Raw genomic sequence first — 16436 nt, 5'->3', positions numbered from 1 at the left:
AAAGACTGTGGTACACAGCCTGTTAATAAGGATATATTGATCAAATCTAATATATGAGTGTTAACTAAAGGAAAGACCTCCTTAAGTAGCCTAGTTGGGATGGGGTCGAAGAGACACGTTGATGATTTAGATGAAGAAATCACTGCGGTCAATTCTTGAAGAGAAATTGGGGAGAAGCAAGAAAGTCTTCCGACTATCTACAAGCAAAACCAACCAACAGAAGGTAAACAGTCATCCGATATGATTAATGATCACATTGTTATCGGCGGTGACCGAAGTGGGACTCTTGGACGCAGACATACGATAGCTTAAAGAGCCGCAGCTTGGGTCTCCTCGTGAGCTGAGATGAAAGAGACCACACATTAAGAACACTGCATTATAACATGATAATCAATGTTATTCAATTCACCTGTCACCTGATTGATGTACGTACCATGTACACTGAATGTCTCATAGAGAAAATACAGAGTCATGTTAAAGGAACAGGGGTTAACGCTCACATGTTACATCTGTGATTTTTCTTCTACACAGTGACACGGCCAGTCTGAACAGTCTGGGATACTGCCGCATTGAGGGACGCATAAAGGACATGATCATCAGAGGAGGGGAGAACATCTACCCTGCTGAGATAGAGCAATTTCTCTATACACATCCCAAAGTACAGGACGTGCAGGTGAGACTTGGAACCACTAGAGGGCAGCAAAGATCAGATACATTGTCTCTGAACAGCTGACAGCAAAGATACACCTAGAAGCCAAACTTTCAATTGTAGACGTTCTTTTCATTGTTAATTTCACAAGAATATAATCATTGTTTTACTAAAGAGCTGAGACATTAAATCTACATTCTAGTTGTGGCATTTCTCTGTCTGTTTCCCAGGTGGTTGGAGTGAAAGATGAGAGGCTGGGTGAGCAGGTGTGTGCCTGCATCAGGCTGAAGGAGGGCCAGACCTCCAGTGCAGAGGAGATAAGAGCATTCTGCAAAGGCCAGGTGAGAGCAGATGATATAATACACAAAATATCCCAGCATACTCATAATCAAAGCACAGCTGTTCAGTTTGTGTTGTTTTTTCCTAGACTTCTCACTTCAAGATCCCACACTATGTGATGTTCGTAGACAGCTACCCTCTGACAGCTGTAGGAAAGGTACACACTTTTGATCTGACACCAACAACCTAACTACTAAGATGGCAGCGCTGAAACATGGTTGAGCACTACAATGAGACTGAAATGCCTGCTACTTTTTGTCTTGTTAGGTGAAGAAGAACATACTGAAGGAAGAAATGGAGAAGAAATTATTCCATTCAAGTTGTTTTAGTGGAAAAACTGTTAATTATATTAACAAGGGGTGTCCTTTTGCATGATGTGATTGAACCAAGTAGGACATGCTCCGAGATCAACATCTCACAGTGCGTTCCTGGACCAACACTGCAACTACCCATAAACAGCCCTCTGACATCATCACTGTGCTGCTCCGAGCTCAACCAAGTTTTCCAAGATTAAGTTTGTCCAATTGAACAAAATTCTCCGTAACACCGGACAAAAACCTCATAAACTACGGCAGGATTAGCAAGTTAGCTTGCTAACTAGGTAGGCTATGCTAACAAGCTTAAAACAATATTCTAGCCTATTGGGAAGCTTACTTGTTAGCATAGCCTCCCTTGTTAGCAAGCTAACTCATCTAGCTAATCCTCATAAGGATTTTGTTCACTTGTCCTAACTTCTACTTTGTAAATGTAGCTTAGCTCTGAAGAAGCTCAAAGAATTTTAAAAGAAGCACAGGCGCAGCACACTGATGATTTTAGAGGGCCGTGACTGGTTGATAGCAATGTTGGTCCTGGATTGCACTGTGGGATGCTTGATCCATGTCCTACTTGGCATGGATCTGCGTGTTCACAGGAAAAAGTATCCCATGGCCTGTAGGTGGCACTGCAGGCTCCATCATGTGAAGCTGTAATCATTCAAACCAACATTTTGTTCAGTTTGTGATTATCAACCTTTTGAATGAAAAAAAGTCATCACTTTATCATTTTATCCTGTCAGACATTTGTAGCATAACACAACATGTTTTAGCCATATCTCAAGAATGTATATGTAATTATGACAAAATGTCACACATATGTCTAATAGCATAAAATAATGAAGTGATGACATTCTATATCCAAAGGTCAAAGGTCATCTTCACTGTGGCATCATAATGTTACTTTTCTGGCCATTATTCAGCGCCATAACTCAGGAACAGATGCAATGTGCAATACAATTTCTGTGCTACCAAGTCAAGTTGACAAGGGTTTGGCATTATATTGTTCATCTTTGAAATATTTCTGTGTCAATTTGTTAGACAAGATGTTTCAATAAATTTCCACTTTCTATTTACGCTTTACGCTGCTGCAACTCTTTTAGAATCTTACTGGATTTTATGATTTATAGTTTTACAAATCTATGATTTTATGAATCAGTCAGTCCATGTTTTAAACTGTTTTTAAATGTCCTTTTATATTAAATTGCCTTGTCTGTTTTATGTCCACTATGTCTATTTTCATGTGAAGCACTCAGTGCTTATAATGCGCTCGTTGTAGAGAACTCTGTGCTGCATTTATTGTATGTAAGGTGCATATATATATCAGTTTATTATTATTATTGTTATTATTAAATATACTGATGTGTAGTGCCAGCCTCTTTCTGTCCTGGTGGCTCATGTTTGTTATCAGCTCCTTGTCTTTGGCTTTTTTAGTGCAGACAGTATACATCTTTCTAAATTGACAACTGGCTTGTAGCCAGTGAGAATGAGTGGAAGTTAAAGATTACACATGAGAGGTAAATTTCAACTCAAGAAAGGCAGGAAAAAAAGAGCATATTAGTTGTTAGGACCCAGTATCTTCTCACCAGCGAGTGTTTAGATCCAGCTGTAACAGACTGTTTGATACTTAGGAGCAATGTCAGCACTGTTAAGATCCTGTGCTCACAGTCTCAGATCTGTGGATGGACTCAAACACAGCAAAGCTTGGAAATTACCCAGCACAGGTCTGCTCCAGTGGGGTCGGTGAGTTCAATGCTTTTTATGTTCAGTGGTGAAATGGCAACATGGTTGTACTCAAATACTTATTGAAGATGCTTTTAAATCAAGTGACAAAGATCAGAACATAGAATTGGTTGTCGGTCAGTGATTTTAAAAACATTATTACAGACACTGGAAGATGCTTCTTGTTCTGGTGGGCTACAGTTCAAAAAAGGAACATGAAAATTACTTGTTTCTTAGAAAAACATATTCTTTTACTCGTGTGCTGTACTTGTAGGTTATGCCACCTCTGCTACAAATTCAACTGAATATTTCTGAGTTCATGGTGACCCAACGTACTGGAAAGTTTGGAGAATAATTTTGTTTTACAAAAGAGAAAACTCAATGATCATGACTATAATAAGCAGAGACTGATTTTTAATATGTTTTATCAGCTTTAAGGGTTATTATCAGTGCACTGAAACAGTGGCTCCTTCTTGGTGTGAAACACTTGTGCTTTTCCTCATTCTTTGTATGCCAGGTCCCTCCATGTGGACACTCCTCCCAACAAACCCTCTCTGACTACCAGCTACGTCCATGGCACCTCCACCATCTCTCTGCTCCCGCTGACTGTAGGCCAGTGCCTGGACTCCACAGTGCAGCGCTGGCCTGACCGTGAAGCTGTGGTCTTCCTGCAGGATGGCATCCGGAAAACCTTTGCACAGTTTCAGCAAGATGTCTGTTAGATATTTTGTGACTTTATGCATGTATTAACCCCTAAAAACTATCCATGATTTAAAGAATGATTACCGTGGTGACAAAATATCTGCTGTTGTGACGCAGGTTGACAAAGCAGCTGCAGGTCTGCTTGCTTTGGGCCTGAAGCGAGGCGACAGACTGGGAGTTTGGGGACCTAACACGTATGAATGGATCCTTTTCCAGTTTGCTTCAGCCAAAGCTGGAATTATACTGGTCAGTGTGGGAGTTGTTTACAGATTTACAGTTTAATCTTGTGGTTAAAGAGTGTGCTCTGTGTACCCAAACACCCTGCTGTCAAGTGTCAGTGAGCAGGACATTGACCCCTATCAGAGGCCCTGGAGAGCTACTCTGTTGTTGTAAAAGAAATAAGTATTTATATCTATGTACAGTATGACACTAAGGGAACTCTTAAATCACACATCAGATCTTGATGAATGTATTATTTAAGTTGAAAATCTTTACTGATGTACATTGTATGATTTGTTGAGAACAAAATTACACAACAACAGTCAGTGAAAACCAAAATCATTAACCAACTGATGGCTGGATTCAAAATCCCACTAAAAGTAGAAAGTACATTTTGAAATCACAGGCTGATCCTTTATGCAACCTGATCTCACAGAAATACGTGAAATGAGCACGACCTCTTAACACCGCATTCCGTGGTGGCAGCACGTAATGGGTTGAAATTACGTGCTGGTGCCACGGAAACAATGCCAATGTAAAGTCAATTAGGATCCTTTTTCGTGGTGTCCACACGGATTCCCTGATTCAACAACGTCCTGTATACACAAAACATGAAAGTGTTCTTGATATTAAAATGGCAAATATATTCCTCTGTTATAATTTCCCACCAATAATAATAATAATAATAATACTACAGTGTAATCATGTAGTGCAGAATATATCATGTGTAAGGTATGGCATGTACTATAACGTCCTTTGAAAAATGTGTTGAGGGGTTGTATACATAGACTTGATGTGAAACTGTGAAAAATGTATGTTCAAGGGTTGCATGTACCGTACATTTGCCGTGAAACTGTTGTTATATGTGCAGGTGGCATTGAACCAGGCCTATCAGGTGAAGGAAGTGGAGTTTACTCTAAAGAAGGTAGTAACTAAGTACATTCACTTGAGGAACTTGTACCGTACTGTATTTCAGTTTTTTGCTACTTTACACTTACTCCACTACATTTATTTTATACCTTCAGTTTCAAGTTACTTTTCAGGTTCATATTAATAATACAAAATATAAATAGACAATACATGGTTCTTTGAAATGAGTCATACAGCATACAAGTTTTTACTTTAGTATTTTGAATGAAATACTATTGTGTAGTATTTCTACACTGCGGTATTTCTACATTTACTACATTTTACTTAAGTAAAAGACCTGAGACTTCCACCACATGAGAGAACTACATGTATTTTCAGTATTTTCATAGAAAAAAACTATCCTTATATATAACTCTGTGAGAATATAAATTCAACAGACCTGATTTGTCACATGCAGGTCCAGTGTAAAGCTGTGGTCTGCCCAACTCACTTTAAAACCCAAAGTTTCTGTGAGATGCTGAGGGAACTCTGCCCAGAGATCAACACAGCTCCAACAGGCACAATCAAAAGCTCCAGGTTTGACTGAGCCAATGAGAAATGTCACATGTAACGCATATTCTTCCTGTATTCTCATTTTGGGAGCAAGAGACTGTAAATACTTAACACACAATCTACAGTTAATGGTACAGTGGATATCCTGTTTTGGGTCTGCCAGGTTGCCAGACTTGCGAATGGTGATTGTGACAGATAGCAGACAGCCAGGGATGCTCCACGTAGAGGATGTGATGCAAGCAGGAGAGAGTCGACACCACAAAGAGCTGATGGATCTGCAGAGTAAACTGTCCTTCGATGAGCCCATCAACATCCAGTTCACATCAGTAACCTTCAGCATCTTTCACACTATCACACATGTATTGTATGTGACTGACATTATAATCTTACAATGATTCAAAACAAATCATGTTGCTTGTTTATTTGTTCCAGGGGACTACAGGGAGTCCAAAGGGAGCATGTCTTTCCCACCACAACATCGTAAACAATGCTTATTTTTTGGGTCTTCGACTTGGTTATGGATGCAGAGTAAGTCTATACTTGTCTCTTCTTATTTTAGGAAAACGCAGGTAGTGAAAGTGTAATTAATCTTAAAGGCCATATTTCTTTCAGCCTCAGGTGCGAGTGTGTGTGCCTGTACCCATGTACCACTGCTTTGGCTCTGTGGCTGGAGGGATGAGTATGGCAGTACATGGCATCACACTGGTCTTCCCTTCCCCTGGCTACAACAGCCGAGCCAACCTAGAGGCCATTCAGAGTGAAAAGTATGGCATGCTGCTCATCACCTAAATTACTTTTAAATAAACAACATTATGTAACTTAATAGATTCTTACTTTTCTCACTGAAGGTGCAATTTTTTCTATGGCACTCCCACAATGTACACTGACATGCTCAGCCAACCAGATTTACACAAGTACGATTTCTCATCAGTTGAAGCTGGTGAGTGATTTGAAGACTGTGTTGTATTTAGATTGGTGTTTAGCAAGCTTTTCAATAAGTGCTGCCGTGTTTTAGGCCTCATGGGAGGTTCTCCGTGCCCTCCTGAGGTTGTGAGAAGACTGAGAACAGACATGAACATGAAAGAAATAACGGTGAGAGGTTTTATGTCCAATATAAAACTTATATGAGTATAGCTTCTCCAGCATATGAGAACATGTGTGCATCGTGTTTTAACAGTTAGGTTATGGAACCACTGAGAACAGTCCCTTAACATTTCTGGGATTCCCACAAGACAACGAGGAGCTGAAGATAAATACTGTTGGATGCATCATGAACCACACTGAGGTACACCCCATTTTATGAGCTATTATCTACACATCACCATAACACATCACTGTGACTCATACCTGTGTGTCTTCACTACAGGCCAAAGTGGTGGACCCTACAACTGGGGAGATTGTCCCTCTGGGGGCCTCAGGAGAGCTGATGATCAGAGGCAGCTGTGTGATGCATGGATACTGGGACGATCCTGAGAGGACCAGAGAGGTTATCTCCCAAGACCGCTGGTACAGGACTGGGTAAGATCCTATACAGTGATCAGCTACAACGGAATCAGTGACAGGTGAAGGGTCTGCATTGGTGTTTGTGAGGGTGGTGCTTTGTCAAGTGGCATCCACATTAATGTCAAGACCCAGGGCTTTGCCAGCAGAACACTGCATTGTAACACGATAATCAATGTTATTCAGTTCACCTGTCACCTGATTGATGTACATACAATGTACACTGAATGTCTCATAGAGAAAATACAGAGTCATCATGTTAAAGGAACAGGGGTTGACGCTCACATGTTACATCTGTGATTTTTCTTCTACACAGTGACACGGCCAGTCTGAACAGTCTGGGATACTGCCGCATTGAGGGACGCATAAAGGACTTGATCATCAGAGGAGGGGAGAACATCTACCCTGCTGAGATAGAGCAATTTCTCTATACACATCCCAAAGTTCAGGACGTGCAGGTGAGACTTGGAACCACTAGAGGGCAGCAAAGATCAGAGACATTGTCTCTGAACAGCTGACAGCAAAAATACACCTAGAAGCCAAACTTTCAATTGTAGACGTTCTTTTCATTGTTAATTTCACAAGAATATAATCATTGTTTTACTAAAGAGCTGAGACATTAAATCTACATTCTATATGCTCCCATTTGAAACATGCGAGGACTCCGGTTCTTTATACAGATGGGTTTATCTTTTATTGATGCCTTCAAATACGTTGCACCATCAATCACCACCGTAGAACTACAAACAGACACAAAATATAACAATGAATTTCGATATACACAGTCCATGAAATGACACAAAAGTTGAAATAAAAGTTACACAATAAAATTGTACTGACCACTTTGCCCGCTTGCAGCTCCGAAATGGGAGGGGGGTTTAGTCTTTATCTTAAATCTTTATCTTTTGCCGAACAATAACGTGACAAACATGCCGGCTATCCATCATCTTCTGATCTGACAAAACCACAGTGTGGGAAAGTGAGGGTGGGACAGGAAGTGGCAATGACCAAATCTAATGGAATATCAAAATAAAGGTGCGATCTCTGTTGGTCAAACCAGGAATAGCAGCTGTACACAAAATCTGTATCAACAGCATTTACATTCTAGTTGTGGTATTTCTCTGTCTGTTTCCCAGGTGGTTGGAGTGAAAGATGAGAGGCTGGGTGAGCAGGTGTGTGCTTGCATCAGGCTGAAGGAGGGCCAGACCTCCAGTGCAGAGGAAATAAGAGCATTCTGCAAAGGCCAGGTGAGAGCAGATGATATAATACACAAAATATCCCAGCATACTCATAATCAAAGCACAGCTGTTCAGTTTGTGTTGTTTCTTCCTAGATTTCTCACTTCAAGATCCCACACTATGTGATGTTCGTAGACAGCTACCCTCTGACAGCTATAAGAAAGGTACGACACTTTTGATTTGACACCAGCAACCTAACTATTAAGATGGCAGCGCTGAAATGTGGTTGATTACTACACTGAGACTGAAATGGCTGCTGCTTTTTGTTTTTACAGGTCAAGAAGAATGTATTAAAAGAGGAAATTGAGAAGAAATTAAGCCTTTAATTTTGTCTGAGTAACTCCTTGCCTGTAGGTGGCACTGCAGGCTCCATCATGTCAAGCTGTAATAATTCAAACCAACTATTTGTTCAGTATGTAAATATTTGCACATTTTATCATGATATTTTTATTAAAATTGTTAAAATCAGTTTGACTTCAAACAGAATTTCTACAAGCAAGATTTAAGCAGAGTCACACAGTATTTTTAAAATACTACAGCAAATTTTCTGCCTCTGCATTTAAACATAAATGAGTATTATGGGATATTTCTGCTATTTTCTCCCTAGCCTATAAGTTTGGGACAATGTTTCCATACTACTGTCCAAGACGGTGTTAACAGGTTAAGTGTGAGTGTGATGGTTTAATAAATATAAGCATATTTTTGTATAAACGGAGTGTAATGCCTGCTTTTTTTCTTTCTTAGTGGCTCAGGTTTGTTGACAGCTCTTTGTCTCTTGCTTTTTGAGTGCAGACATTATAAATCTCTTGCTGCTCACACCACTAGTGTGTCAGGAGGATGAATGCTGTGAAACCTTGTTGGAGCGCTTTCTGTCTGTCCTTCTCAGTATTGGTTAATGATTGATATGGGTTATTTATAGTTAACGCTTTCTTAGAGTGTGCGGAAATGTGTTTGACATGGCCAATTGGCTTTCAGCCAATGAGGATGAGTGAAAGTTAACAATAACACGTGCTTTAGATAGGCAGGTAAGGCCAGTATAACCAGTGTTTAGATCCAGTTGAAACAGACTGTCAGAGCAATGTCAACACTGCTAAGATCCTGTGCTCACAGGCTCAGACACGTGGATGGACTCAAACATGGCAAGGCTTGGAAATTATGCAGCACAAGTTTGCTCCAGTGGTGTCGGTAAGTTTATGTTCCTCAGTGGTCAAATGGCAACATGGTGTCACTTTACAATGTTTGTGTTCCATGTAAGTCTGTAATAGTTAAAGCATAAAGATCATGGTGAGATATACATCAATATGGTTTTCAGTTAATGATTGAAAGACAAACAGTAGGCTGTTAGACACAGTCTGTGCCTTATTGAGTTCTTCACATTTAGCCTGAAGGATCAAATTAAACAGCTGGTTACCTAAGACTTTAACCCTGCAACCTTCAGTGTGCCCTTGTCTGCCTGTATTTCTCATTTGCTGACTGTTGGTATGTTAATATTCACATCTTATACATAAGAATTTCTCGATTGAGCTGTGTTCACATTTTCAAGAGCAAAGGCCTTTGACTTTTTTTCTAATAGAGACAATGCATATTAGTAACGGAGCTGTATAGACATTCAGAGCATTGATATTGCAGCAAACCACTGTCTGCCATAGCGGAGTATGCAGAGTAGAGAATGTAGTCATGCTCCCTCTCTGTGTTTTAATCTGAGCTTCTCTTATCATTTTTGTGGAAGATGGTCCAGCTGCGCATGCATGTTAGCGTTTGTACGTTTGTAAGTGCATATCAATCAATCAATCAATTTTATTTATAAAGCCCAATATCACAAATCACAATTTGCCTCACAGGGCTTTACAGCATACGACATCCCTCTGTCCTTATGACCCTCGCAGCGGATAAGGAAAAACTCCCCAAAAAAAACCCTGAGTCCCTGTGTTTGTGTCCCGCTGGCTAGCTAATCAGTGCCACTCCTCACTGTGCTCATACAGTGGTTACAGGCGGTTAGCGCTGACAAAAGCAACAGCAGCATTGCAAAAGCATAGCAACCACCCTCCAGTGTTGTTGCCATTGTTAGCACTGTTAGGGACATCACTCATCACCTTATCCTTACTGATGAGCTTCACGTTGTAGTTATGAGGAAGGTGGAAAATGCTGCCTCTACTGGTTCGTTTTCAGACACATAAAAAAGGCCAACTTATAAAATGAAATATCAGTTTAAATGTATGCTATAATAAGAATTTTTAAACCGCCTTACCTTGCTGTCTGTCAGTCTGTTCTGAAGGGGAAGCCGTTATCTTGGAGCCTTCAGACTCCATTGACAAAAACAGTAATTTTACTTAGCAGAACACTGGAGTTGCTGTTCTCCTACAGCATCTAAGGTAAAGCAGAGAAAATATTCAAATAAAGCATACACTTATTTTCATATTGGTTTTTTCAGGTGGCTAAAATATGTTTCACTGCGGCAGTACATTGCTAAGCTTCCGAGTCAGCAGCAATGAAATACATAAAATAAACACAGCAGAAACCAGAGTTTTTTTATGCATTATTTTTCTTTGTCATGACGCGGTGCCGACATTACCCATAATGCAATAAGACTGGCGTTGTGTCAAGTCCTGCATGCCTGCAAAGATTTGCATGCACTGCGCAGAAGGGTGCACAGTGTAAAAGAGAAACTACCATATGTTGTAATTATTTTTACAGCGAAGTACTGTTTAAAAATGATGTAATCGTCATTTGGGAGTTCATCAATAATGATAAATGAGCAGAAATTATGAGTGTATAGTGTCATCAAATTTTCAAGGTCTCCATGATCTCTCAATATTTCTGAGGGCGAACTATAAAAATATCAACTGGCAACACTGTTTAATCTCAAAGTGTCTGAAAAGGAATTTTAAAGCTGGATTATTGATATTAATTGTGATGCTCAGATCAAAGTCCATGCACGATAATAGACTGCTGTTCTTTTCCTAATTCTTTGTTCGCCAGGTCCCTCCACGTGGACAGTCTTCCTCACAAACCCTCTCTGACTACCAGCTATGTCCACGGCACCTCCACCATCTCTCTGCTCCCCCTGACTGTAGGTCAGAGCCTGGACTCCACAGTGCAACGCTGGCCTGACCGTGAAGCTGTGGTCTTCCTGCAGGACGGCATCCGGAAAACCTTTTCACAGTTTCAACAAGACGTGAGTTTTAGATTTTGTGCCTTTAGCTTCTTGCTTCCAAGGGCCTACATGTATCTCCCTATAGACAGTACTCATTTTATACTGGTGACTGTCTAATAAATCACAAAAAATGATCAAGTGCAAACAGAGGTATAATATACCTCTGTTTGCACTTCATCTGCTATTGCTGTCACTTTTATTGGTGCAGGTTGACAAGGCGGCTGCAGGTCTGCTTGCTTTGGGCCTGAAGAGAGGCGACAGACTGGGAGTTTGGGGACCCAACACATATGAATGGATCCTTTTCCAGTTTGCTTCAGCCAAAGCTGGAATTATACTGGTCAGTTACCCATTTTGAATCGTATTACTTTATTGTTATTTACACCTTTAAAATTACACTTGTGCTACCTCATGGTTAAACAGACAGTATGCTCTGTGTTACCAAACACTCTGCTGTCAAGTGTCAATGAGCCGGACATTGACCCCGTTCAGGGGCCCTGGGATCTATTCTGTCATTTTTGATGTAAACAGGTATTAATGTCTAAATATAGTATGTCGTAATGTAGTATCCAGTCATGTAGTACAGAATACATCATGTATGAGATATGGTTTGTACTATAAAGCCCTCTGGAAAATGTGTTTTTAGGGGCTGTATACATACGCATGACGTTGAACTGTTATATGTGCAGGTGTCATTGAACCCGGCCTATCAGGTGAAGGAAGTGGAGTTTACTCTAAAGAAGGTAGGATGAGTTGTGTAACAGCATACTTACATAACCATCAGTGGTGCCGTCAACCTTGGTGAACTTCACAAGCTACATGGCAGTATATACAGTTAAACAGAAGCTCCACCTGAAGCATATTATCCATGAATACTTAGAATTCACTAATATCTTTAACACTATTCTGAAATGGACCATTCAGCATGAGAACTTTAACTTTTTGTACTTTAAGTACATTTACATTCTACTGCTTGTGCTTAAGTAAGAGTTTGAATTCAGGATTGGGCTTGTATTTCTACACTGTGGCACTGCTACTCCCTCTTAAGTTAATGATCTGAGTGCTTCTTTCACCACTGATAATCACATACTTACTGTGCTGCTGGACCAAAGTCAGATACAAAAATATGACATCTGACAATTTACTCTTTTCACAGTGAAAATAATACTTTAACTTTGTGAGAACATGCATTCAAAAGACCTGATTTGTCCCATGCAGGTCCAGTGTAAAGCTGTGGTCTGCCCAACCCGCTTTAAAACCCAAAATTTCTGTGAGATGCTGAGGGAGCTCTGCCCAGAGATCGACATAGCGCCAACAGGCACAATCAGAAGCTCCAGGTTTGACTGAGCCAATGAGAAATGTCACATGTAACGCATGTTCTTCCTCTGTTGTCATTATTGGAGTATACAACTGTAAATACTTCACATTATACAAGTAATAGTTTTGTGGATGTGACCTAAGAATCCTGTTTTGGGTCTGCCAGGTTGCCAGACTTGCGTATGGTGATTGTGACAGATAGCAGACAGCCAGGGATGCTCCACGTAGAGGATGTGATGCAAGCAGGAGAGAGTCGACACCACAAAGAGCTGATGGATCTGCAGAGTAAACTGTCCTTCGATGAGCCCATCAACATCCAGTTCACATCAGTAACCTTCAGCATCTTTCACACTATCACACATGTATTGTATGTGACTGACATTATAATCTTACAATGATTCAAAACAAATCATGTTGCTTGTTTATTTGTTCCAGGGGACTACAGGGAGTCCAAAGGGAGCATGTCTTTCCCACTACAATATTGTAAACAATGCCTACTTTATGGGTCTTCGAATGGGTTATGGATGCAGAGTAAGTCTATACTTGTCTCTTGATTTGCCAAAACAGAACGTGAAATGTAACTAATCTTATATTTCTATCAGCCTCAGGTGCGAGTGTGTGTGCCTGTACCCATGTATCACTGCTTTGGCTCTGTAGTGGGAGGGATGAATATGGCAGTACATGGCATCACACTGGTCTTCCCCTCTACTGGCTACAACAGCCGAGCCAACCTAGAGGCCATTCAGAGTGAAAAGTATGGCATGCTGCTCATCACCTAAATGACTTTCAATCTACAGTAACAGGCACCTTTATCGATTCTTATTGTTTTTTGTCACTCAAGGTGCAATGTCGTCTATGGCACTCCCACAATGTTCACCGACATGCTCAGCCAAAGTGATTTACACAAATACGATCTGTCATCAGTTGAAGCTGGTGAGTGATTTGAAGACTGAAAAATAATTACTATGTATTTGAGGCCTTTGAGGCGTCTTTATGTATGTGCTGCTGTGTTAAAGGCATCATGGCAGGTTCTCCATGCCCTCCTGAGATTGTGAGAAGACTGAGAACAGACATGAACATGAAAGAGATAACGGTGAGCGGCTACATGCCCTTTACCTTTTTAAATAATGCTGTGTTATACTTATACGAGTATAGCACATATAAGAACATGTGTCCATCATGTTTTAACAGTTAGGTTATGGAACCACTGAGAACAGCCCCATTACATTTCTGGGATTCCCACACGACAACGAGGACCTGAAGTTAAATACTGTTGGATGCATCATGAACCACACTGAGGTATGTCTTATTTTGTGGACAAACTTTTATCTACACATCACCGTAACAACACTGTGACTCATACCTGTGTGTCTTCACTACAGGCCAAAGTGGTGGACCCTACTACTGGGGAGATTGTCCCTCTGGGGGCCTCAGGAGAGCTGATGATCAGAGGCAGCTGTGTGATGCATGGATACTGGCAGGATTCTGAGAAGACCAGAGAGGTTATCTCCCAAGACCGCTGGTACAGGACTGGGTAAGATCCTATACGCCAATCAGCCACCACATTAAAACCAGTGACAGGTGAAGTCATTAACATTGATTATCTTGTTGCAATACAATGTTCTACTGGGAGACCTTGGGTCTTGGCATCAATATGGACGCCCTTTGACATATAACACCCATCGAAACACAATTGCAGATCAAGTACATCCCCTAAAAAGCACTCCCTGATAGCCGTGCCCTCCCCCAAGCAGGACAATGTGCCCTGCCACACCACAAAAACATGCTCAGAAATGGCCAAAGGAACGTGACAAAGACTTCAAGGTGTCGACCTGGCCTCCAAATTTCCCAGATCCCAACCCAATCAAGCATCCGTGAGATGTTCCAGTACCCCAGAGCTCCTATGTCCATGCCTCAATGGATCAGAATCAAGTCTGAGCCACGGTGGGGCCTCACTGAGTGTCTTGCGGTGTCTGACACCAAGGTATTGGCAGTGGGTTTTTTGAGTCCTGTGGGTTGTGAGGTGGGGCCTTTATGGATTGCATTGGTTCTGGCACATTCCACAGATGCTCAAACAGATTAGGATCTGGGGAATTTGGAGGTCAGGTAGACATCTTGAGCTCTTTGACGCTTCTTCGGCCATTCCTGAGCAGTTTTTTGGATTACGACATGGTGCATTGTGCTGTTGGGGCAGTGGGGCTGCTATCAGGGAGTGGTGTTGCCATGAAGGAATGCACTTGGTCTGCAATTGTGTTTGTGTGGGTGGTGTGTGTCAAGTGACATTCACGTGGATGTCAGGACCCTGGGTTTTACCAGCAGAACATTGTATATATATTATTAAGGACTTCACCTGTCACCTGATCGATGTATGTACAACATAAACTGAATGTCTCATAGAGAAAATATAGAAGCATGTTAGAGGAGCAAGGGTTGACGCTCACATGTTACATCTGTGATTTTTCTTCTACACAGTGACACAGCCAGTCTGAACAGTCTGGGATACTGCCGCATTGAAGGACGCATAAAGGACTTGATCATCCGAGGAGGGGAGAACATCTACCCTGCTGAGATAGAGCAGTTTCTCTTTACACATCCCAAAGTACAGGAGGTGCAGGTGAGACTTGGAACCACTAGAGGGGAGCAAAGATCAACTACATTGCTTCCAAACAGTCACAGCAAACATACACCTTGTTGCACTACATTAAACCTACATTCTAGGTGTTGTATTTCTCTGTCTGTTTCCCAGGTGGTTGGAGTGAAAGATGAGAGGATGGGTGAGCAGGTGTGTGCCTGCATCAGGCTGAAGGAGGGCCAGACCTCCAGTGCAGAGGAGATAAAAGCATTCTGCAAAGGCCAGGTGAGAGTGGGCGACATGATAAATAAAAATGCTCAAAATACTCAAAAACAGAGCAGAGCAGTACAGTTTGTGTTGTTCCTTCCTAGATTTCTCACTTCAAGATTCCACACTATGTGATGTTTGTAGACAGCTACCCTCTGACAGCCTCTGGAAAGGTACGATTCTCCGACTGTAACAGCAGCATCAAGAAGGCAGTGCAGAATTATGGTTGATTTCAATGAGACTAACATGGCTGCCACTTTTTTTCTAGATCAAGAAGAACATACTAAAGGAGGACATGGAGAAGAAATTATGCCTTTAAATGTGTGGACCCTATGGACTGTATTTGAGTGCATCAGCTGGATAAAAGTCAGAAAACCAGCAGTGCTGGATTAATTGAGAGCTCAACTGGGACCATTTAACGTCTCCTGGATCGTCATTACTTGAACTTCTTTTACTTTTACCTCATATTTCACTCCTCATTAATTTCTTGTTTTAATGTTTATATAATAGTAGAGATCTTACATCATCTTTGAGCTTGAAGTGTCATTATTGACCTTGAACACAGTTTAAAGTGCGTACAGTTCAGTGTGTAGGATTTAGTGGCATCTTGTGGTGAGGTTGCAGATTGCAACCAACTGAAACTTCTCTCATGTGAGCCCTCAGCATTTTTAAGTGGGATTATTGTTGGTGTTGCTGTTGCAAAGACAGCTGGATTGCTTTCCTTTTTCCTCACAGCCTAGCAACTACCGCATTTTCCAGTTAAGTCTGTTGTTTCACCGTCAAGCATTTCCACTACTGGGATAGTATCTGCAAAGAACTTATGTTGATACTCTTTCATAACTACTACTGATAGCTGCTGGGGGAACAAAAGTGCTATCCTCTTCCTGTTTCAGTTGCGTAATTGTTGACGCACTTCCTTTGTGCTCGCAATCAAGACTTAATTTTCCTGGGAGATCTTACCCAGTGACATACAGAACTGCATGGTGAAATTGTGGCTTGTAGGGAACCAGTCTAAATGCTGATGGTG

At 41.2% G+C, this 16436-nt stretch overlaps 2 protein-coding genes across 4 annotated transcripts in view; both read left to right on the top strand.

Moving 5' to 3' along the window:
- The window catches only part of LOC126405076 (medium-chain acyl-CoA ligase ACSF2, mitochondrial-like), an 11292-nt gene extending 9750 nt beyond the window's left edge, over positions 1 to 1542 (top strand). The window contains exons 13-16 of the mRNA XM_050068612.1: positions 532 to 673; positions 880 to 990; positions 1077 to 1145; positions 1256 to 1542. Coding sequence (XP_049924569.1) covers positions 532 to 673; positions 880 to 990; positions 1077 to 1145; positions 1256 to 1363 — 430 coding nt within the window. The 3' untranslated portion in view covers positions 1364 to 1542. The remainder of the gene's footprint in view (positions 1 to 531; positions 674 to 879; positions 991 to 1076; positions 1146 to 1255) is intronic.
- Positions 1543 to 2852: 1310 nt separating this feature from the next.
- Positions 2853 to 15937, top strand: LOC126405077 (medium-chain acyl-CoA ligase ACSF2, mitochondrial-like). 3 transcript variants are annotated; one of them, XM_050068613.1, is made up of 16 exons: positions 2853 to 3042; positions 3539 to 3734; positions 3841 to 3969; positions 11943 to 11996; positions 12472 to 12590; positions 12737 to 12899; positions 13006 to 13101; positions 13173 to 13324; positions 13412 to 13503; positions 13587 to 13663; positions 13762 to 13869; positions 13953 to 14104; positions 15043 to 15184; positions 15317 to 15427; positions 15514 to 15582; positions 15678 to 15937. In XM_050068613.1, exons 1-16 carry the CDS (start codon positions 2936 to 2938, stop codon positions 15726 to 15728), a joined length of 1818 nt encoding a protein of 605 aa, XP_049924570.1. In that variant the 5' UTR covers positions 2853 to 2935; the 3' UTR covers positions 15729 to 15937. The 3 variants fall into 3 exon arrangements, with proteins under 3 accessions (XP_049924570.1, XP_049924572.1, XP_049924571.1); XM_050068615.1 differs by lacking the exons at positions 11943 to 11996; positions 12472 to 12590; positions 12737 to 12899; ... (8 more) ...; positions 15514 to 15582; positions 15678 to 15937 and adding exons at positions 4814 to 4867; positions 5270 to 5388; positions 5528 to 5690; ... (8 more) ...; positions 8198 to 8266; positions 8378 to 8715 and having other exon boundaries at positions 2858 to 3042; XM_050068614.1 differs by lacking the exons at positions 2853 to 3042; positions 3539 to 3734; positions 3841 to 3969 and adding exons at positions 9125 to 9287; positions 11082 to 11277; positions 11465 to 11593.
- The last annotated feature ends 499 nt before the right edge of the window (positions 15938 to 16436 follow it).

The sequence above is a fragment of the Epinephelus moara genome, chromosome 18 (assembly GCF_006386435.1).
Source record: "Epinephelus moara isolate mb chromosome 18, YSFRI_EMoa_1.0, whole genome shotgun sequence".
NCBI classification, from domain to species: domain Eukaryota; kingdom Metazoa; phylum Chordata; class Actinopteri; order Perciformes; family Serranidae; genus Epinephelus; species Epinephelus moara.
The sequence above is the reverse complement of the archived record's forward strand: the minus strand, read 5'-3'. Positions and strand labels throughout refer to the sequence as shown.

What these genes read in the sequence shown, in the direction of transcription:
- LOC126405077 (XM_050068613.1), top strand. Translation starts at nt 2,936, where the DNA reads ATGTCAGCACTGTTAAGATCCTGTGCTCACAGTCTCAGATCTGTGGAT. An exon ending in TTGCACAGTTTCAGCAAGAT is followed by an intron (nt 3,735 to 3,840) that starts GTCTGTTAGATA and finishes GTTGTGACGCAG; the next exon opens with GTTGACAAAGCAGCTGCAGG. An exon ending in CCAAAGTACAGGAGGTGCAG is followed by an intron (nt 15,185 to 15,316) that starts GTGAGACTTGGA and finishes TCTGTTTCCCAG; the next exon opens with GTGGTTGGAGTGAAAGATGA.